Here is a 22375-nt window from a genome sequence, read left to right on the forward strand (position 1 = left end):
CTTCACAAACTAGGAATTTTACCGGCCGCAATCGTGCAACATATGACGTGTTAGTTTCAGAGGTGGGTAGTAACACGCTACATTTACTCCGTTACATCTACTTGAGTAACTTTTGGGATGAATTTTACTTCTAGGAGTAGTTTTTATGCAACATTCCCTTACTTTTACTTGAGTATATTTATAGAGAAGAAACGCTACTTTTACTCCGCTCCATTTATCTACATTCAGCTCGCTACTCGCTACTTTTTTTATCGATCTATTAATGTTTGTTTTGGTTTTTCAAAGTAGGATCTACGCATGCCTGCGTTTCACCAATCACATGTAGTCACCAATCAAACAGAGCCAGGCGGTCACGTGACCGTCACACGTCGAATCCGAGTTAAAAAGTTGAAAAACTTTTTGGAGTGTTACCATTTAGTGGTCAATTGTTCGAAATATGTACTGTACTGTGCAAACTACTAATAGAAGTTTCAATCAATCAATCAAAAGTGTAAAGGAAAAAAGACACTTTTTATTTCAACCGTACTTCCCGTCAAAAGCCTAAAGGCCGATCGCACAGTTCCTGTCTTCACAATAAAAGTGCCGCTCCATCGCGCCTGCGCTAACAAAATAAGAGTCTCCGAAAGCCAGCGCAAACAAGCGAGAAAGCTACGGAATTTGCCGCCAATGTATTTATTGTAAAGTGTATAGAAACGAATATAGAAGCTGGACAAATAAGACGCCAAAAACCAACGACTTTCATGTGGTATTAGACAGAAAGGAAGAACTTTTTTTCTTCTCCATTTGAAAACGTGGACGTTTTCAGCACTACTGATTCCAATCAATGCAAGTCATCAGAATCAGGTAATACACCAACTTATATTCTTGTCTTCATGAAAGATAGGAATCTATGTGTTAAACATGCGTATATATTCATTAAAACACCTTTAACATGTAAACAAAGACGGCAAAATAAATATATATAAATTATATACTGTATATATATATATATATCCATCCATCCATTTTCTACCGCTTATTCCCTTTCGGGGTGGCGGGGGGCGCTGGCGCCTATCTCAGCTACAATCGGGCGGAAGGCAGGGTACACCCTGGACAAGTCGCCACCTCATCGCAGGGCCAACACGGATAGACAGACAACATTCACACACTAGGGCCAATTTAGTGTTGCCAATCAACCTATCCCCAGGTGCATGTCTTTGGAAGTGGGAGGAAGCCGGAGTACCCGGAGGGAACCCACGCATTCACGGAGAGAACATGCAAACTCCACACAGGAAGATCCCGAGCCTGGATTTGAACACAGGACTGCAGGAACTTCGTATTGTGAGGCAGACGCACTAACCCCTCTGCCACCGTGAAGCCATATATATATATATATATATATATATATATATATATATATATATATATATATATATATATATATATATATATATATATATATATATATATATATATATATATACATATGTATATATATATATATTTATATCCATCCATCCATCCATTTCCTACCGCTTATTCCCTTTTGAGGTCGCGGGGGGCGCTGGCACCTATCTCAGCTACAATTGGGCGAAATATATATATATATATATATATATATATATATATATATATATATATATATATCCATCCATCCATCCATTTCCTACCGCTTATTCCCTTTTGAGGTCGCGGGGGGCGCTGGCACCTATCTCAGCTACAATCGGGCGAAAGGCGTTGTACACCCTGGACATGTTAATATATATAATATGTGTGTGTATGTATATGATACGTGTGTGTATGTATATATGAGGTAGATCACCTCGACTTGGTCATTTATTAAATAATTAATTGACGTTGAAAAACTTATTGGGGTGTTACCATTTAGTGATCAATTGTACGGAATATGTACTGTACTGTGCAATTTACTAATACAAGTTTCAGTCAATCAATCAATGAATGCCTACTGAGCCTATGGTGCTGTTAAGTTATTGTGGCTCAATTTGCCTTTTTTATTTCATTTTAATGTATTATATTTTAATATATATTATTGTTTTAGTTGCTTAAGAGATATTCCTGGCTCTGAATTTGCTCATTGCTATTTTTATGTTTTTGTGCATTATTCGTTGCCGTAATGAGGTTACTCATCAGTTACTCAGTACTTGAGTAGTTTTTTCACAACATACGTTTTAGTTTTACTCAAGTAAATATTTGGGTGACTACTCCTTACTTTTACTTGAGTAATAAATCTCTAAAGTAACAGTACTCTTACTTCAGTACAGTTTTTGGCTACTCTACCCACCTCTGGTTAGTTTCCTATTTTGTCCTACAGCAAGAACAGAAGGGATTTTGAAAATAAGATAAATGGGTCCATTTGCCACATGAGCCAGGGTTTTTATTAGTCCGTTGCTGGTCCGCGGCGGATGTATGTGCGGGTTCCAAGTACACCCGCCGCAGATCCAGCCTCCGTGGCGGATCCGTGCCTGAGGACAGGGGAGTCAATCAGGGTGAGGGGGCTGTGCCTTTCCTGAAGTCCATGATCCTCTCCACTGTTTTCTGGGCGTTCAGCTCCAGGTTGTTGAGGCGGCACCAGGATGCCAGCCGGTCCATCTCTCTCCCGTAGGCAGACTCGTCGCCATCCGAGATGAGCCCGATGAGAGTATTGTCGTCCGCAAACTTGAGCAGCTTTACCGACTGGTGACTGGATGTGCAGCAGTTTGTGTACAGGGAGAAGAGCCAGGAGGAAAGTACACAGCCCCGAGGAGTACCAGTGTGTGTGGTTCGACTGTCCGACACAATCTTCCCCGGCCGCACGTGCTGTCTTCTGTCCGTCAGGAAGTCATTGATCCAACTGCAGAGGGAGTCGGGAACGCTTGTCTCGTAGCGGTCCAGAGAGGATGGTGTTGAAGGCAGAGCTGAAGTCCACAAATAGGATCCTGGCGTAGGTTCCTGGGGAGTCCAGATGCTCCAGGATGAAGTGGAGGGCCAGGTTCACTGTATCATCCACAGACCTGTTCGCTCTGTAGGTGAACTGCAGTGGGATAAGTTTTTCAACTTAAGTCGGGGTCAATGTAAATCAATTCATGATAAAATCAGTACATAACGTACAAAAATCATGCCACGGTAATTGCATGTAAAAAAAAAAAAAAAGTCAGTTGTTTAATGTGAAAATACAACAAGGAACTCCATTGTGCTTGACTTCCTGAGTGAGCTCTCTGCCTTCACCTGCTGCTGTAGAGTGCTTCTACATGCAATCTTCAGCAACAAAATTCAACTTTGTAGTTGTCAACCAAATAGTGACAAAGACGTTTTGAAGGGAAAACAGGTGTTTTATTGTGAAAAAAAAAAAAAAAAAAAAACGTTTGACTTTTTAATAAAAGTGGCTGCCATCTTGGCAGGGATGGAAGCTTTGGTCACATGAGTGAAACAATTCAGACATTAAGGCCGAGACTGAGGCTCCTCCCACAAAGACAGAGACCATAGGTGGCCATTCTTTTCTGTGACAGTAATAAGAAAAGGAAGCCGAAGTGGCACAGGAAGTTGAGCGACACCAAAGAACCCGCTAAAGTAAGAGCACAGAAGACAAGATGAAGCAGATTGATTCCGATTAGACCGTGGGACGGGACATCGCGTGGTTAGTGATGACGATGACAGACTTCCTGTTCCTTCCTGGTGGCGTTTTTTCGTCCCGGGGGGGGAGGGGCGTGTCCGAGGAGGAGGCGTGGTTAAGTGTTACCCTTCAGGACCCCCAGGCAGCTCTGCAGCAGCTGGAGGTTCCCCTGCAGGGGGAACAGAGCGCCTATGACATTGTGTCCACCTCCGAGAGGGGCGGGCGTACCTTGGCGTGTTTGAGCTCCAACTCTGCCAGCTCCACCAGGTTCTTCCTGAACGCCGCCACTCGCCTGGTCTTGAAGTCGATGAGCTCTAGAGAGAAACCCAGCAGGCTTAGCAGGCGGCGACTATCATAGCTGCAGCAGTGCTCACCTTGCTTGGCGGAGTCGGAGATCTTGTCGAATTTGTGACAGCACAGCTGCTGGCTGCTCTCTGCCTGCAGGACGTCTCGGTTCTTGGCGCGGGCTTTGTCCAGAGCCTTGTTGGCGCTCTCGTAGTCCAGCAGCGCTCGACTCCTGCGGTAGAGCAAGTCCTGCGGGGGAGCGACACCGTCACGCCATCGAATGGTGTTCGCCCACCACGTTAAGATGTTGGCCCCGCCTTATGGCACCACCCGCTCCGGTACACAAGCACACTTTGGTCAGACAGCCAAGAGAAAGGTTACATCACACGACATCAGCTCATTAGCGAAACCTTCTCAGCATCATCACGCCATCGTGTTCCATTCTGTCCACAAATCACGCCCGCCATCTTTTGTCGGTTGTACAGGTCAAGGGCAAGCGTCAAGGACTCGCATTAGTGACGTCAGAGGGTGGGGTGGGGGGCATCAGGCGGGGGTGCCACCTTACACTGGCGTCTCCTATGCCAGTCATCGACGCCTGCTCCTTACTCGACCGCCCTCGCAGGGGTGTTGTGCCATCAGCGAGGCGAGGCCACACCCACCTTTGCGGCCTGCGACTCCCGCAGGTAATATTTCAACAAGTCGGCCAACTTCAGGTCTTCGTCGGCCGCAACCCGTGCCTCGATTTTCTGCGGGGAGACACAGCGGTCAGCGGGGGCGCGGCGCAAGGCGCCAGTCACGTGAGGGCGCGGGGCTTACCCTGGTCTTCTCAAAGAGCTCAGACACCTTGAGGAAGAACCTGAAACGCCACAGAGGGACAGGTCAAGGCTGCGCTGGCGTGTCACAAAAATCCTCGGCGGCGCTCTTCTCACTTGCATAAGTCGCTGGAGTCCTGCGTGCCCAGCGCGTAGAGACACGACGCCATCCTGTTGATGTCGTCAGCGGCGTCTGAGTGAGGGGCAACACCATTGGCTGTCATTCATCATGAGGACACGCCCCCTTCCCGCATGCTTCAACACTTTCATTCCATTTGTTGTGTTGTGTCACATCAATCAACAGTCAGCGCACACCATTTATTCTCTTTTACATAGGGTAAACATGCCAGTCTATAGGCAGCTACACGACAGCTAAGCACACAATATCACACAAGCTAGATGAATCACCTCTCATGGTGAATCATGAAGTGGAGTGGTCATTGTCTTTTTGCTCACAACAATTCATGAAGTTTAGCTAATGATGCGGACACGTTTGTTACTGATTCTTTCTGATAGGCTTTGGAGACTTTGATCATTAACACAGCTACACACATGTTATGATTTTGATGATATTTCATATCATCTATCACCATAAACAATCACACAAACATTTTGCAGCACAAGTTTGAGGGCAGGATGACATCACTGGTCAAGTTCATTGGGGCCATACCCGATCAATACATCAATATTGATATCAAGTACGTCACACATACTCTATCGCAGTTCACATGATCACACTTCCACGATCACACATCTAACGTATGCGGTCACACACGTACGCGGTCACACGTCAGCGATCACACACGTACACGGTCACACACATGTACGTGATCAAACGTACACAATCACACATACGTACGCGGTCACACATGTACGTGTCATACACACACGTATGTGATCAAACGTACGCGATCACACGTACACTGGTCACACACATGTACGTGATCAAACGTATGCGATCACACACATGTACGTGATCACACGTATGCGGTCACACACGTACACTGGTCCCACACACGTACATGATCCTATGATACGTGATCATACATTACCCGTACACGATCACATGTACCCGATCACACTTCACACGATAACATGTACGTGATCACTCGTACGCAATCACTCTTTACACGTACACCAGGGGTCACCAACCTTTTTGAAACCAAGAGCTACTTCTTGGGTACTGCTAAGGGCTAACCAGTTTGATACACAAATAAATTGCCAGAAATAGCCAATTTGCTCAATTTACCTTTAATAAATAAGTCTCTCCCTCTCTCTCACTCATATATATATATATATAAAAAAAATGGGTATTTCTTTCTGTCATTCCGCCGTACATTTTTTTTTCCTTTTACGGAAGGTTTTTTGTAGAGAATAAATGATGAAAAAAACACTTAATTGAACGATTTAAAAGAGGAAAAAAAAACGGAAAAAAATGAAAATAAAATTTTGAAACATAGTTTATCTTCAATTTCGACTCTTTAAAATTCAAACTTCAACCGAAAAAAAGAAAAGAAAAACTAGCTAATTTGAATCTTTTCGAAAAAAATTAAAAAAAATAATTTATGGAACATCATTAGTTATTTTTCCTGACTAAGTTTAATTTTAGGATTTTGATGACATGTTTTAAATAGGTTAAAATCCAATCTGCACTTTGTTGGAATATATAACAAATTGGACCAAGCTATGTTTCTAACAAAGACAAATCATTATTTCTTCTAGATTTTCCAGAACAAACATTTTAAAAGAAATTCAAAAGACATTGAAATAAGATTTAAATTTGATTCTGAAGATTTTCTAGATTTGCCAGAATATTTTTTTTAAATTTTAATCATAAATTTGAAGAAATATTTCACAAATATTCTTCGTCAAAAAAGCATAGCTAAAATGAAAAATTAAATCAAAATGTATTTATTATTCTTTACAGTAAAAAACATAAATTTACTTGAACATTGATTTAAATTGTCACGAAAGAAGAGGAAGGAATTTAAAAGGTAAAAAGGTATAAGTGTTTAAAAATCCTAAAATCATTTTTAAGGTTGTATTTTTTCTCTAAAATAGTCTTTCTGAAAGTTACAAGAAGCAAAGTAAAAAAATAAATGAATTTATTTAAACAAGTGAAGACCTAGTATTTAAAATTATTCTTGGATTTTCAAATTCTATTTGAGTTTTGTCTCTCTTAGAATTAAAAAATGTCGAGCAAAGTGAGACCAACTTGCTAGTAAATAAATAAAATTGAAAAAAAAGAGGCAGTTCGCGACGTATGCGATCACACGTCACACGTACCTGATCGATTACACGTCACAGGATCACACGTCCGCGATCACACGTCACACGCACGGGATCACACACGTCAGCGATCACACGCCACACGTACACAATCACATGCCACCAGACACGATCACACGCCACATGATCACACTCACGCAGGTGAAACTTACTCTTGTGCGAGCGAATCATTCTGTCAGATTTGGCGGAGGCGTCTTTAACTCTGTTGTGATATTCCAGCAGGAACGTCTTCTCATGCTCGAAGAAGTCGTCCACGTCCTGAAGACATACACACACACATACATACACACACACACACACACACACACACACACACATACATACACACACACACACACACGTCAAACACATACACAAGCACGCAAGTGACCCCGCCCCTTCCGCATGTCACCTTGACGCCCGCCACCAAGACTCCGTCGGCAGACTTGACCACGTTCTTGAAGAAGTCCTCCAGCTTCTCCTTCTTGTTTTTTCCTCGCACACTCAGCTGCAAGAACACAAAACACACGTGAGTGACGTTTGCCAAGACAGACACACGTGAGCGACAAGACAGGCACACGCGAGCGACGTTTGACAAGACACACACGTAAGCGACGAGGCACACGTGAGCGACGTTTGACAAGACAGACACACGTGAGCGACAAGAGAGGCACAAGTGAGCAACGTTTGAGAAGACAGACACACGTGAGCGACAAGAGAGGCACACGTGAGCGACGTTTGACAAGTCGGACACACGTGAGCGACGTTTGACAAGACAGACACACGTGAGCGAAGTTTGACAAGACAGACCCACGTGAGCGAAATTTGACGAGACAGACCCACGTGAGCAACGTTTGAGAAGACAGACCCACGTGAGCGACGTTTTGACAAGACAGACACACGTGAGCGACGTTTGACAAGACAGACCCACGTGAGCGACGTTTGACAAGACAGACCCACGTGAGCAACGTTTGACAAGACAGACCCACGTGAGCAACGTTTGACAAGACAGACCCACGTGAACGACGTTTTGACAAGAGACACACGTGAGCGACATTTGGACGTTTGACAAGACAGAGAGTCAAGTTTTGACAAGACAGACCCACGTGGGCGACGTTTGACAAGACAGACCCACGTGAGCGACGTTTGACAAGACAGACACACGTGAGCGACGTTTTGACAAGACAGACACACGTGAGCGACGTTTTGACAAGACCGACACACGTGAGCGACGTTTTGACAAGACAGACCCACGTGAGCGACGTTTCACAAGACAGACACACGAGCCATGTTTTGACAAGACAGACACACGAGCCATGTTTTGACAAGACAGACACACGAGCCATGTTTTGACAAGACAGACACACATGAGCCATGTTTTGACAAGACAGACACACATGAGCCATGTTTTGACAAGACAGACACACATGAGCCATGTTTTGACAAGACAGACACACATGAGCCATGTTTTGACAAGACAGACCCACATGAACGACGTTTTGACAAGACGGACACGTGAGCAACGTTTTGACTAGACAGACCCACGTGAGCGACGTTTGACAAGACAGACCCACGTGAGCGATGTTTGACAAGACTGACACACGTGAGCGACAAGAGAGGCACACGTGAGCGACGTTTGAGAGGACAGACCCACGTGAGCGACGTTTGACGAGACAGACCCACGTGAGCGACGTTTGACGAGACAGACCCACGTGAGCGACGTTTGACGAGACAGACCCACGTGAGCGACGTTTGACGAGACAGACACACGTGAGCGACTTTTGACGAGACAGACCCACGTGAGCGACGTTTGACAAGACAGACCCACGTGAGCGACGTTTGACAAGACAGACCCACGTGAGCGACGTTTGACGAGACAGACCCACGTGAGCGACGTTTGACAAGACAGACCCACGTGAGCGACGTTTGACGAGACAGACCCACGTGAGCGACGTTTGACAAGACAGACCCACGTGAGCGACGTTTGATAAGACAGACCCACGTGAGCGACGTTTGACAAGACAGACCCACGTGAGCGACGTTTGACAAGACAGACCCACGTGAGCGACGTTTGACAAGACAGACCCACGTGAGCGACGTTTGACAAGACAGACCCACGTGAGCGACGTTTGACAAGACAGACCCACGTGAGCGACGTTTGACAAGACAGACCCACGTGAGCGACGTTTGACGAGACAGACCCACGTGAGCGACGTTTGACGAGACAGACCCACGTGAGCGACGTTTGACGAGACAGACACACGTGAGCGACAAGAGAGGCACACGTGAGTGATGTTTGACAACACACACGTGAGCAACAAGAGAGGGACACGTGAGCGATGTTTGACAAGACTGAGCCACGTGAGCGACGTTTGACAAGACAGAGCCACGTGAGCGACGTTTGACAAGACAGACAAACATGAGCGACGTTTGACAAGACAGACACACGTGAGCGACGTTTGACAAGACAGACCCACGTGAGCGACGTTTGACAAGACAGACCCACGTGAGCGACGTTTGACAAGACAGACCCACGTGAGCGACGTTTGACAAGACAGACCCACGTGAGCGACGTTTGACAAGACAGACCCACGTGAGCGACGTTTGACAAGACAGACCCACGTGAGCGACGTTTGACAAGACAGACCCACGTGAGCGACGTTTGACAAGACAGACCCACGTGAGCGACGTTTGACAAGACAGACCCACGTGAGCGACGTTTGACAAGACAGACCCACGTGAGCGACGTTTGACAAGACAGACCCACGTGAGCGACGTTTGACAAGACAGACACACGTGAGCGACGTTTTGACAAGACAGACACACGTGAGCGACGTTTTGACAAGACCGACACACGTGAGCGACGTTTTGACAAGACAGACCCACGTGAGCGACGTTTCACAAGACAGACACACGAGCCATGTTTTGACAAGACGGACACACGAGCCATGTTTTGACAAGACAGACACACGAGCCATGTTTTGACAAGACAGACACACGAGCCATGTTTTGACAAGACAGACACACATGAGCCATGTTTTGACAAGACAGACACACATGAGCCATGTTTTGACAAGACAGACCCACATGAACGACGTTTTGACAAGACGGACACGTGAGCAACGTTTTGACTAGACAGACCCACGTGAGCGACGTTTGACAAGACAGACCCACGTGAGCGACGTTTGACAAGACCGACACACGTGAGCGACGTTTGACGAGACAGACCCACGTGAGCGACGTTTGACGAGACAGACACACGTGAGCGACTTTTGACGAGACAGACCCACGTGAGCGACGTTTGACAAGACAGACCCACGTGAGCGACGTTTGACAAGACAGACCCACGTGAGCGACGTTTGACGAGACAGACCCACGTGAGCGACGTTTGACGAGACAGACCCACGTGAGCGACGTTTGACGAGACAGACCCACGTGAGCGACGTTTGACAAGACAGACCCACGTGAGCGACGTTTGATAAGACAGACCCACGTGAGCGACGTTTGACAAGACAGACCCACGTGAGCGACGTTTGACAAGACAGACCCACGTGAGCGACGTTTGACAAGACAGACCCACGTGAGCGACGTTTGACAAGACAGACCCACGTGAGCGACGTTTGACGAGACAGACCCACGTGAGCGACGTTTGACAAGACAGACCCACGTGAGCGACGTTTGACGAGACAGACCCACGTGAGCGACGTTTGACGAGACAGACCCACGTGAGCGACGTTTGACAAGACAGACACACGTGAGCGACAAGAGAGGCACACGTGAGTGATGTTTGACAACACACACGTGAGCAACAAGAGAGGGACACGTGAGCGATGTTTGACAAGACTGAGCCACGTGAGCGACGTTTGACAAGACAGAGCCACGTGAGCGACGTTTGACAAGACAGACAAACATGAGCGACGTTTGACAAGACAGACCCACGTGAGCGACGTTTGACAAGACAGACCCACGTGAGCGACGTTTGACAAGACAGACCCACGTGAGCGACGTTTGACAAGACAGACCCACGTGAGCGACGTTTGACAAGACAGACCCACGTGAGCGACGTTTGACAAGACAGACCCACGTGAGCGACGTTTGACAAGACAGACCCACGTGAGCGACGTTTGACAAGACAGACCCACGTGAGCGACGTTTGACAAGACAGACCCACGTGAGCGACGTTTGACAAGACAGACCCACGTGAGCGACGTTTGACAAGACAGACACACGTGAGCGACGTTTTGACAAGACAGACACACGTGAGCGACGTTTTGACAAGACCGACACACGTGAGCGACGTTTTGACAAGACAGACCCACGTGAGCGACGTTTCACAAGACAGACACACGAGCCATGTTTTGACAAGACAGACACACGAGCCATGTTTTGACAAGACAGACACACGAGCCATGTTTTGACAAGACAGACACACATGAGCCATGTTTTGACAAGACAGACACACATGAGCCATGTTTTGACAAGACAGACCCACATGAACGACGTTTTGACAAGACGGACACGTGAGCAACGTTTTGACTAGACAGACCCACGTGAGCGACGTTTGACAAGACAGACCCACGTGAGCGATGTTTGACAAGACCGACACACGTGAGCGACAAGAGAGGCACACGTGAGCGACGTTTGACAAGACAGACCCACGTGAGCGACGTTTGACGAGACAGACCCACGTGAGCGACGTTTGACGAGACAGACCCACGTGAGCGACGTTTGACGAGACAGACCCACGTGAGCGACGTTTGACGAGACAGACCCACGTGAGCGACGTTTGACGAGACAGACACACGTGAGCGACTTTTGACGAGACAGACCCACGTGAGCGACGTTTGACAAGACAGACCCACGTGAGCGACGTTTGACAAGACAGACCCACGTGAGCGACGTTTGACGAGACAGACCCACGTGAGCGACGTTTGACGAGACAGACCCACGTGAGCGACGTTTGACGAGACAGACCCACGTGAGCGACGTTTGACAAGACAGACCCACGTGAACGACGTTTGACAAGACAGACCCACGTGAGCGACGTTTGATAAGACAGACCCACGTGAGCGACGTTTGACAAGACAGACCCACGTGAGCGACGTTTGACAAGACAGACCCACGTGAGCGACGTTTGACAAGACAGACCCACGTGAGCGACGTTTGACAAGACAGACCCACGTGAGCGACGTTTGACAAGACAGACCCACGTGAGCGACGTTTGACGAGACAGACCCACGTGAGCGACGTTTGACGAGACAGACCCACGTGAGCGACGTTTGACGAGACAGACCCACGTGAGCGACGTTTGACAAGACAGACACACGTGAGCGACAAGAGAGGCACACGTGAGTGATGTTTGACAACACACACGTGAGCGACAAGAGAGGGACACGTGAGCGATGTTTGACAAGACTGAGCCACGTGAGCGACGTTTGACAAGACAGAGCCACGTGAGCGACGTTTGACAAGACAGACAAACGTGAGCGACGTTTGACAAGACAGACACACGTGAGCGACGTTTGACAAGACAGACCCACGTGAGCGACGTTTGACAAGACAGACCCACGTGAGCGACGTTTGACAAGACAGACCCACGTGAGCGACGTTTGACAAGACAGACCCACGTGAGCGACGTTTGACAAGACAGACCCACGTGAGCGACGTTTGACAAGACAGACCCACGTGAGCGACGTTTGACAAGACAGACCCACGTGAGCGACGTTTGACAAGACAGCCCACGTGAGCGACGTTTGACAAGACAGACCCACGTGAGCGACGTTTGACAAGACAGACCCACGTGAGCGACGTTTGACAAGACAGACCCACGTGAGCGACGTTTGACGAGACAGACCCACGTGAGCGACGTTTGAAAAGACAGACAAACATGAGCGACGTTTGACAAGACAGACACACGTGAGCAACGTTTGACAAGACAGACACACGTGAGCGACGTTTGACAAGACAGACCCACGTGAGCGACGTTTGACGAGACAGACCCACGTGAGCGACGTTTGACGAGACAGACCCACGTGAGCGACGTTTGACGAGACAGACAAACATGAGCGACGTTTGAAAAGACAGACAAACATGAGCGACGTTTGACAAGACAGACACACGTGAGCGACGTTTGACAAGACAGACACACGTGAGCAACGTTTGGACGTTTGACAAGACAGACACGTGAGCAACGTTTGACAAGACATACACATGTGACCGACGTTTGGACGTTTGACAAGACAGACCCACGTGAGCGACGTTTTGACAAGACATACCCATGTGAGCGACGTTTTGACAAGACATACCCACGTGAGCGACGTTTGACAAGACATACCCACGTGAGCGACGTTTGACAAGACAGACAAACATGAGCGACGTTTGACAAGACAGACACACGTGAGCAACGTTTGGACGTTTGACAAGACAGACACGTGAGCAACGTTTGACAAGACATACACATGTGACCGACGTTTGGACGTTTGACAAGACAGACCCACGTGAGCGACGTTTTGACAAGACATACCCATGTGAGCGACGTTTTGACAAGACATACCCACGTGAGCGACGTTTTGACAAGACAGACCCACGTGAGCGACGTTTTGACAAGACAGACCCACGTGAGCGACGTTTTGACAAGACAGACCCACGTGAGCGACGTTTTGACAAGACAGACCCACGTGAGCGACGTTTTGACAAGACAGACCCACGTGAGCGACGTTTTGACAGGACAAACCCACGTGAGCGACGTTTGACAAGACAGACAAACATGAGCGACGTTTTGACAAGACAGGCACATGTCAGTGACGTTTGACAAGACAGGCACATGTCAGTGACGTTTGACAAGAGAGACACACATGAGCGACATTTGGACGTCTGACAAGACAGACACACGTAAGCGACGTTTGAACGTTTGACAAGACAGACAAACGTGAGGGATGTTTGGACGTTTGACAAGACAGATACACGTGAGCGACGTTTGGACGTTTGACAAGACAGACACGTGAGCGACGTTTGGACGTTTGACAAAACAGACACACGTGAGCAACGTTTGGACGTTTCACAAGACAGACACATGTGACCGACGTTAGGACGTTTGACAAGACAGACACACGTGAGCGACATTTCGACAAGACAAACCCACGTGAGCGACGTTTGACAAGACAGACACACGTGACCGACGTTTTGACAAGACAGACACAAGTGAGCGACGTTTTGACAAGACAGACACACGTGACCGACGTTTGGACAAGACAGACACAAGTGAGCGACATTTTGACAAGACAGACCCACGTAAGCGACATTTTGACAAGACAGACCCACGTAAGCGACGTTTTGACAAGACAGACAAACATGAGGGACGTTTTGACAAGACAGACACACGTAACCGACGTTTTGACAAGACAGACACAAGTGAGCGACGTTCTGACAAGACAGACACACGTGACCGACGTTTGACAAGACAGACACACGTGACCGACGTTTGACAAGACAGACACACGTGACCGACGTTTGACAAGACAGACACACGTGACCGACGTTTGACAAGACAGACCCACGTAAGCGACGTTTTGACAAGACAGACAAACATGAGGGACGTTTTGACAAGACAGACACACGTGACCGACGTTTTGACAAGACAGACACAAGTGAGCGACGTTTTGACAAGACAGACACACGTGACCGACGTTTGACAAGACAGACACACGTGACCGACGTTTGACAAGACAGACACACGTGAGCGACGTTTGGACGTCTGATAAGACAGACACACGTGAGCGACGTTCGGCAAGACAGACCCACCCACGTGAGCGACGTTTGGACGTTTGAAAAGACAGACACACGTGAGTGACGTTCGGCAAGACAGACCCACCCACGTGAGCGACGTTTGACAAGACAGACACACGTGAGCAACGTTTGAACGTTTGACAAGACAGACCCACGTGAGCGACGTTTGACAAGACAGACACACGTGAGGGACGTTTGATAAGACAGACACACGTGAGCGACTTTTGGATGTCTGACAAGACAGACACACATGAGCGACGTTCGGCAAGACAGACCCACCCACGTAAGCGACGTTTGAAAAGACAGACACACGTGAGCGACGTTCGGCAAGACAGACCCACCCACGTGAGCGACATTTTGACAAGATAGACACACGTGAGCCATGTTTTGACAAGACAGACCCACGTGAGCTACGTTTGGACGTTTGACAAAACAGACAAACATGAGCGACGTTTGACAAGAAAGACACACGTGAGTGACAGAAGAGGCACACGTGAGCGATGTTTGATAAGACAGACACACGTGAGCGACAAGAGAGGCACACGTGAGCGATGTTTGACATGACAGACACACGTGAGCGACGTTTGACAAGACAGACACAAGCGAGCGTCGTTTTGACAAGACAGACACACGCGAGCGACGTTTTGACAAGACAAACCCACGTGAGCGACGTTTGACAAGAAAGACAAACATGAGCGACGTTTGACAAGACAAACATGAGCGACGTTTGACAAGAAAGACACACGTGAGTGACAGAAGAGGCACACGTGAGCGATGTTTGACAAGACAGACACACGTGAGCGACAAGAGAGGCACACGTGAGCGATGTTTGACATGACACACACAGGTGAGCGACGTTTGACAAGACAGACACACGCGAGCGACGTTTTGACAAGACAGACACATGTGAGCGCCGTTGGACGTTTAACAAGACAGACACACGTGAGCGACGTTTGACAAGACAGACACACGTGAGCGACGTTTGGACGTTTGACAAGACAGGCACACGTGAGTGACGTTTGGACGTTTGACAACACAGACACACGTGAGCGACGTTTGACAAGACAGACACACGTGAGCGACATTTGGACGTTTTGACAAGACAGACACATGTGAGCGACATTTGGACGTCTGACAAGACAGACACACGTGAGTGACGTTTGGACGTTTGACAAGACAGACACACGTGAGCGACGTTTTTACAAGATAGACACGTGAGCGACGTTTAGACGTTTGACAAGACAGACCGACAAGAGCGACATTGGGGAGGGAGTCACTTACGTCCTGGTTGTACTCCAGGAAGACGTGGAAGTTGAGGTCCTTGCGGAGGACAGGATGCGCCGCTACTCGACACAGAAATACCTCGTGCATGGCCACCGTCTTTTTAAAGATGGCCAGGTACTCTCTGGGGGGTCACATAACAGGAAGTGAGGCGACAAGGTGTGAACGCCCAGGTGAGCAGAACTCACGCCTCCAGCTCCTGCTTCATCTTGGTGAACTCCTCCTTGGTCATGGAACCTTCGCCTTCGCCCAGCTTCTGCAGCTTCTCCCTGGAGGCATCAAAGTCCGGCCTGGGGGGGGCGGGCGGTATCTGGGTGGGGACAACGAGGGTCAGCTGACAGGAAGTGGGAGGGCAGGCGTGTGTGCCCACTCACGATGTAGCCGGCGTAGTCCTCGTTCTCCACGAAGGAGTCGTGCAGCCAGATAAACTCCTCGTGCTGGCGGACCACCGAGAACTCGCTCTGCTTGAAGTTGGGCAGCGTGCTCTGTGTGTGACACAGGCGCAGCGCGCGTCAGTGGCGCGCAAAAAGAACAGGAAGTGACGGCGGCGTCTCACCTTGGTGTGCACGGTAAACTTCACCTTGTCTCGCTCGCTCAGGGCGTCGGAGATGTCCACCTGCAGCGTGGCATCCGTCTGGAGGTCCACGTTGACCGCCCTGGGCTACACACACACACACACACACACACACACACACACACACACACACACACACACACACACACATTTCCCATGATGCAGCTGCTCCTCTCTGTCAAGAGAATGCTTTTACGCAGCTGAGCGCTAATCAGGCAAATGCTAACAGCGCCACGTGAGCACAACCAGCTCCAATAAAGCGGCAGTTAGCATCGAGACCAAGGACAGACAGTAGTAAGCTAGGATATGAGAACCCCAATAACGCTCAAATATCCTATGCTAAACAAAACGTTATTCCAACACCAATGACGCCATGCTAATCTTAATGATGCTACGCTAACCTCAATGGTGCTATCATAACCCTAATGATGTTATGCTAACTTCAAAACTATATGCTAACCTCAACGATGCTATGGTCACCCGCATTATGCCACAACAACCTGCGTAACGGTATGCGCTCACCAGTGTGACTGTGCTAACTTCAATTACTCTCATTGACGCTATCCTAACCTCAAATATTCTATGCTAAACAAAACAACATGATGCTAACATTAATGATGCTACGCTAATCTCAAAAATGTATGCTCAACCCCAATGACACCATGCTAATCTCAAGGATGCCACGCTAACCTCAACGGTGCTATCAGAACCCTAATGATGCTATGCTAACTTCAAAACATTATACTAACCTCAACTATGCTATGCTCACCCGGATTATGCCACAACAACCTATGTGATGGTATGCGCTCACCAATGAGACTGTGCTAACCTCAATGTTATGCTAACCTCAATGACTCTCATTGATGCTACTCTTACATTTTTTTCCAAGATGGCGCCGCTGTGGTGGCTGCTGTTGGCAGCTCTGTGCTCTTGTGTCATCCTTTTTTCACGTGTTATATGTATATATATATATATATATATATATTTATATATACATTTGCCTTTTGGTCCGGGACCCTTTGGGACTGTGTGACAAGGAGTGGCACTTTCATGACCTCTGTGGTGCTTTTTTGTGGACTTCTGGATCTGCTTCCTGGGAGCCTTTTGGCCATGGAGACCAGCTGCTGGGTCTCTGCTACACCAGAGTCAGTTTGGAGAGACTGGAGGAGATGCGGATGAAGAGACAGGGCTGCGAAGCTGGCATTGAGCCCCGGGACGGACAAGCTTCAGTGTCTTGGCTGAATGAGCAGGTATCGGACACCTCAGTCTCCTTAAACGCATCCTCGCTCATCCATGCGTACTGGACACTGGCCGAGAGTTGGTTGTCGACCGAGAGTGGGGTGGGCTCTCTTGGTTGCTTTGTTGGGTCTGCTCCTGTCTCTGGCCATGCTCTCTCCACACCAGCAGACGATGGCGCGGAACACCGCAGAGGCCACCACAGTTTATATGTTTCTTTTACTTTTTATTCAGAGCTGTATGTAGAAGTGGCTGGTTGTATCAGCTCCACTGCTTTAACGTTGTTCATGTCCTTTGTTTTCTTTGATGTTTCCCTCTTACATGTAAGAGGGATGTGTACTATGGCTATGAGTTGGTGTTTTTTTCCCCCTTGGCCTCAGTCTGGACCCCTCTCCAGGGGCCCAGGCTTAGGCCGATTTTTTTCATTTTATTTTTTTCTTCCATTCGCCCCCACTTGTTTACCTGTATTTCACCTTTTTTTGTAAGTGGCGCCGGAAGTTGGCAGACTCGTCAGCGATCCTGTTCTGCCTCCCTGTAATGTTTGTCTGATCCTGAATGGGATTGTGTTGAAAACTATAATTTCCCCTTAGGGATTAATAAAGTATGTCTGATTCTGATTCTTACCTCAGATATGCAATGCTAAACAAAACAACGTTATGCCAACATCAATGACGCCAGGCTAATCTCATTGATTTATGCTCAACACCAATGACGCTATGCTAATCTCAATGATGCTACGTCACTTCAATGGTGCTATCCTAACCCTAATGATGCTATGCTAACTTCAAAACAATATGCAAACCTCAACAATGCTATGGTCACCCGGATTATGCCACAACAACCTGCGTAATGTAAGCGCTCACCAATGAGACTGTGCTAACCTCAATGTTATGCTAACCTTAATTACTCTCATTGATGCTAGCTTGACCTCAAATATGCTATGCTAAACAAAACAACGTCATGCTAACATTAATGACGCTAAACTAATCTCAATGATTTATGCTCAACCCCAATGATGCTATGCTAATCTCAATGATGCTATGCTAATCTCATTGGTGCTATCAGAACCCTAATGATGCTATGCTAACTTCAAAACAATATGCTAACCTCAACTTCACCTACTGTATGCCACAACAACCTGCGTAATGGCATACATCACCAATGAGACTGTGCTAACCTCAATTACTCTCATTGATGCTATCTTAAACCCAATGACGCTATCCTAACCTCAAATGCGCTATGCTAAACAAAACGTCAAGAAACATCGATGACGTTATGCAAATATCAATGATGTTGTGCTAACCTCAATGGTGCTATCCCAACCCTAATGATGCTATGCTACCTTCAACACAATATGCTAACCTCAACGACGCTATGCTACCTTCAACACAATATGCTAACCTCAACGACGCTATGCTCACCCGCATTATGCCACAACAACCTGCATAATGGTATGAGCTCACCAATGAGACTGTGCTAACCTCAATGTTATGCTAACCTCAATTACTCTCATTGATGCTATCTTAACGCCAATGATGCTATTTTAACCACAAGACCATATGTTAGACCAGTGGTTCTTAAAGGCCTACTGAAACCCACTACTACCCACCACGCAGTCTGATAGTTTATATATCAATGATGAAATATTAACATTGCAACACATGCCAATACGGCCTTTTTAGTTTACTAAATTGCAATTTTAAATTTCCGTGGACTTTTTTCTTGAAAACGTTGCGTAATGATGACGTGTACGCGTGACGTCACGGGCTGTTATGAATATGAGCGCAGCGTAGACACACAGCTAAAAGTCGTCTGCTTTAACGGCATAATTACACAGTATTTTGGACATCCGTGTTGCTGAATCTTTTGTAATTTGTTCAATTAATATTGGAGAAGTCAAAGTAGAAAGACGGAGTCGGGAAGCTTTAGCTTTTAGCCACACAAACACACGGTGATTCCTTGTTTAAAATTCACGGACGTCAAACTTTAGTATGGATCACAGCAGACATGGATCTCGACTACATGTCAACCAGCAGGTTTCGGTGAGAAAATTGTGGTTAAAAAGTCGCCTCTTATCGGATATCAGCTGAGCTTGTGCCGCATAAAGCTGCCGCCGACTTCCCTGAGACACTGCGCGACAACACCCGGGCGTGGACGTACACTTCCGACTATCAGGTACAGTTAAACTAACTAAAACACTAGCAGCACAATAGAAAGAGAAGGGATTTCCCAGAATTATCCTAGTAAATGTCTCTAAAAACATATGAATCCGTCTCAATGCAACGCGATTGCAATCACGTTTTTTTTTTCATTTATTTTATTTTTTTTCCCCCCTAGTCCATCGCTATCAATATCCTCAAACACAAATCTTTCCTCCTCGCTCAAATTAATGGGGAAATTGTCGTTTTCTCGGTCTGAAAAGCTGTTTTTGTTGGAGGCTCCCATTAAAATCAATGTGAATATATGGGGAGCCCTCAACATGTGACGTCATCGTCTGCGACTTCCGGTAGAGGCAGGGCTTTTCTCCAGTTGCGAACTTTATCGTGGATGTTCTCTACTAAATCCTTTCAGCAAAAATATGGCAATATCGCAAAATGATCAAGTATGACACATAGAATGGACCTGCTATCCCCGTTTGAATAAGAAAATCTCATTTCAGTAGGCCTTTAACCTTGTTGGAGGTACCGAACCCCGTTAGTTTCATATGCACATTCACCGAACCCTTCTTAGTGAAAAATAAATAGTTTTTTTCAAATTCAAGACAAAGTTATGTGTTTTTGGTAACACTTTAGTATGGAGAACATATTCTAAGTAACAAAGACTTAATTTAGAGGTTGTTGGACACTAGGGGAACATATTCTAAGTAAAAAAGACTTAATTTTGAGTTATTGGGTTAGGGTTATAATGAGGCCATGCCGAATAAGGCATTAATAAGTACTTAATAATGACTAGTTAAGAGCCAAAATGTTACTAATTTGCATGTTAATAAGCAACTAATTAATGGTCCCCCATACTAAAGTGTTACCATGTTTTTTTACTGGTCACAAAATGAACCGTGTATGAACATCACCTTGTTTGAAGAACAAAACCGACACAGTGCATAAACTCACAACAAATTATACGCCTGCAAATCAGTGTGACTTCTGCTGTTGCTGTATTCGTAATACGCCGATAGGTAGAAGTTTTTATTGACACGATGAATCGAGTGTGTTTTGACCTCCTACCGAACCCCTGAGGCCGACTCACCGAACCCCGGTTAAGAACCACTGTGTTAGACAATATGGTCGAACATAGTGGTTAGAGTGTCCGCCCTGAGATCGGTAGGTCGTGAGTTCAAATCCCGGCCAAGTCATATCAAAGTTTATAAACATGGGACCCATTACCTCCCTGCTTGGCACTCAGCATTAAGGATTGGCATTGGTGGTTAAATCGCCATAAATACTTCCCTGGCGCGGACACCGCTGCTGCTCACTGCTCCCCTCACCTCCCAGGGGGTGATCAAGGGTGATGGGTCAAATGGAGAAAATAATTTCGCCACATCTAGTATGTGTGTGACAATCATTGGTACTTTAACTTAACTTTAATTTCAACGATGCTATGCTAAACACAGGACAATACGCTAACCCATATTATAACGCAACAAGCTGCATATTAGTATGTGCTCCTCAGTGTATCTACTACGCTAACCTCAATGATGCTGTGCTAACCTGCATACTGGTATGTGCTCCGCAGGGATGCTTATGCTCACACCAGTGGTCCAAACATGCTAAATGCTAGATGTAAAGCAGCGTACTATTTCAAATCTTGGGTCCATCCTTGGCAAGGCTTCGTGTGTTTTAATAATCCCGTTTAATGAGCTGAGAGCTAATCGGGCTCATGCTAACAGGTGCGCGAGCGTCACGTGAGCAGCAGGGAGAACCAGTTCCGCTCCAGCTAATGCTAGCTCGCGACTTAGCAGTTAGCCTGTTAAACCAGTCGAGTGGACGCGGCGTGACAGAACGGAAGAAGCGGGAAATGAGGACTTACTCCGCGGTCCTCTTCGGAGAGGAAGTCTGGTCCGTCGTCCAGTCCTTCCTGCTGGGGACACACACAAAGAGCAGACGAGAGTGGTCATTTTTAGTGCCACACAGACCGGAAGTGGGACAACCCGACCCCCCGTCGCGACTGCCGAGACCCCCGCAGGCTTTCGGGGCGAGCCGGCGGGTCGCCAGGAAGAAGCGCAAAAGAAGCGCAGAGAAAAAGAGGCGAACCCACCATCATGGCTGCCGACGGGTGGAGACAGGAAGCCGTGTAACGTCATGACATCGTTCGAAAACATCCGGGTGTGTGACGTCATGACGTCAGGTCCCTGTTACTCCCTCTTCTTTCTTCTTCTTCTTTTGTTTTTATGGCGGTTGGCAAGCAACCTTCTGGTGTGCATTACCGCCACCTACTGTAATGGAGTGTGGACCGAGGTGGATCCCTACGCTATATTCTTTTACTTAACCCAGTGTTTTTTAAATATGTGTATATTGCTTTATATCCTATGTTTTCTGAATGCAATCC

General features: G+C 47.3%; 1 protein-coding gene and 1 non-coding gene across 3 annotated transcripts; both read right to left on the reverse strand.

Annotated features, from left to right (window-relative positions):
- Nucleotides 1-3287: 3287 nt before the first annotated feature.
- snx6 (sorting nexin 6) lies at nucleotides 3288-22184 on the reverse strand. Of its 2 annotated transcripts, none has more exons than XM_061894923.1 (14): nucleotides 22085-22184; nucleotides 21857-21904; nucleotides 16577-16681; nucleotides 16395-16505; nucleotides 16209-16330; nucleotides 16021-16144; nucleotides 7367-7462; nucleotides 7128-7233; nucleotides 4804-4879; nucleotides 4691-4730; nucleotides 4534-4620; nucleotides 3964-4123; nucleotides 3818-3903; nucleotides 3288-3758 (listed from the first exon to the last, which is right to left on the reverse strand). In XM_061894923.1, the coding sequence occupies exons 1-14, from the start codon at nucleotides 22088-22090 to the stop codon at nucleotides 3705-3707; spliced, it is 1221 nt and encodes a 406-aa protein (XP_061750907.1). In that variant the 5' UTR covers nucleotides 22091-22184; the 3' UTR covers nucleotides 3288-3704. The 2 variants fall into 2 exon arrangements, with proteins under 2 accessions (XP_061750907.1, XP_061750906.1); XM_061894922.1 differs by having other exon boundaries at nucleotides 21857-21907; nucleotides 22085-22181.
- LOC133550250 (small nucleolar RNA SNORD53/SNORD92) lies at nucleotides 4228-4306 on the reverse strand. Its single transcript, XR_009806264.1, has one exon. It is a non-coding gene; the product is annotated as a small nucleolar RNA SNORD53/SNORD92 (small nucleolar RNA).
- Nucleotides 22185-22375: the final 191 nt, after the last annotated feature.

This window comes from Nerophis ophidion, linkage group LG03 (assembly GCF_033978795.1).
Source record: "Nerophis ophidion isolate RoL-2023_Sa linkage group LG03, RoL_Noph_v1.0, whole genome shotgun sequence".
NCBI lineage: Eukaryota > Metazoa > Chordata > Actinopteri > Syngnathiformes > Syngnathidae > Nerophis > Nerophis ophidion.

What these genes read in the sequence shown, in the direction of transcription:
- snx6 (XM_061894922.1), bottom strand. An exon ending in AGGACTACGCCGGCTACATC is followed by an intron (nt 16,331 to 16,394) that starts GTGAGTGGGCAC and finishes GTCCCCACCCAG; the next exon opens with ATACCGCCCGCCCCCCCCAG. An exon ending in ATGAAGCAGGAGCTGGAGGC is followed by an intron (nt 16,145 to 16,208) that starts GTGAGTTCTGCT and finishes GTGACCCCCCAG; the next exon opens with AGAGTACCTGGCCATCTTTA.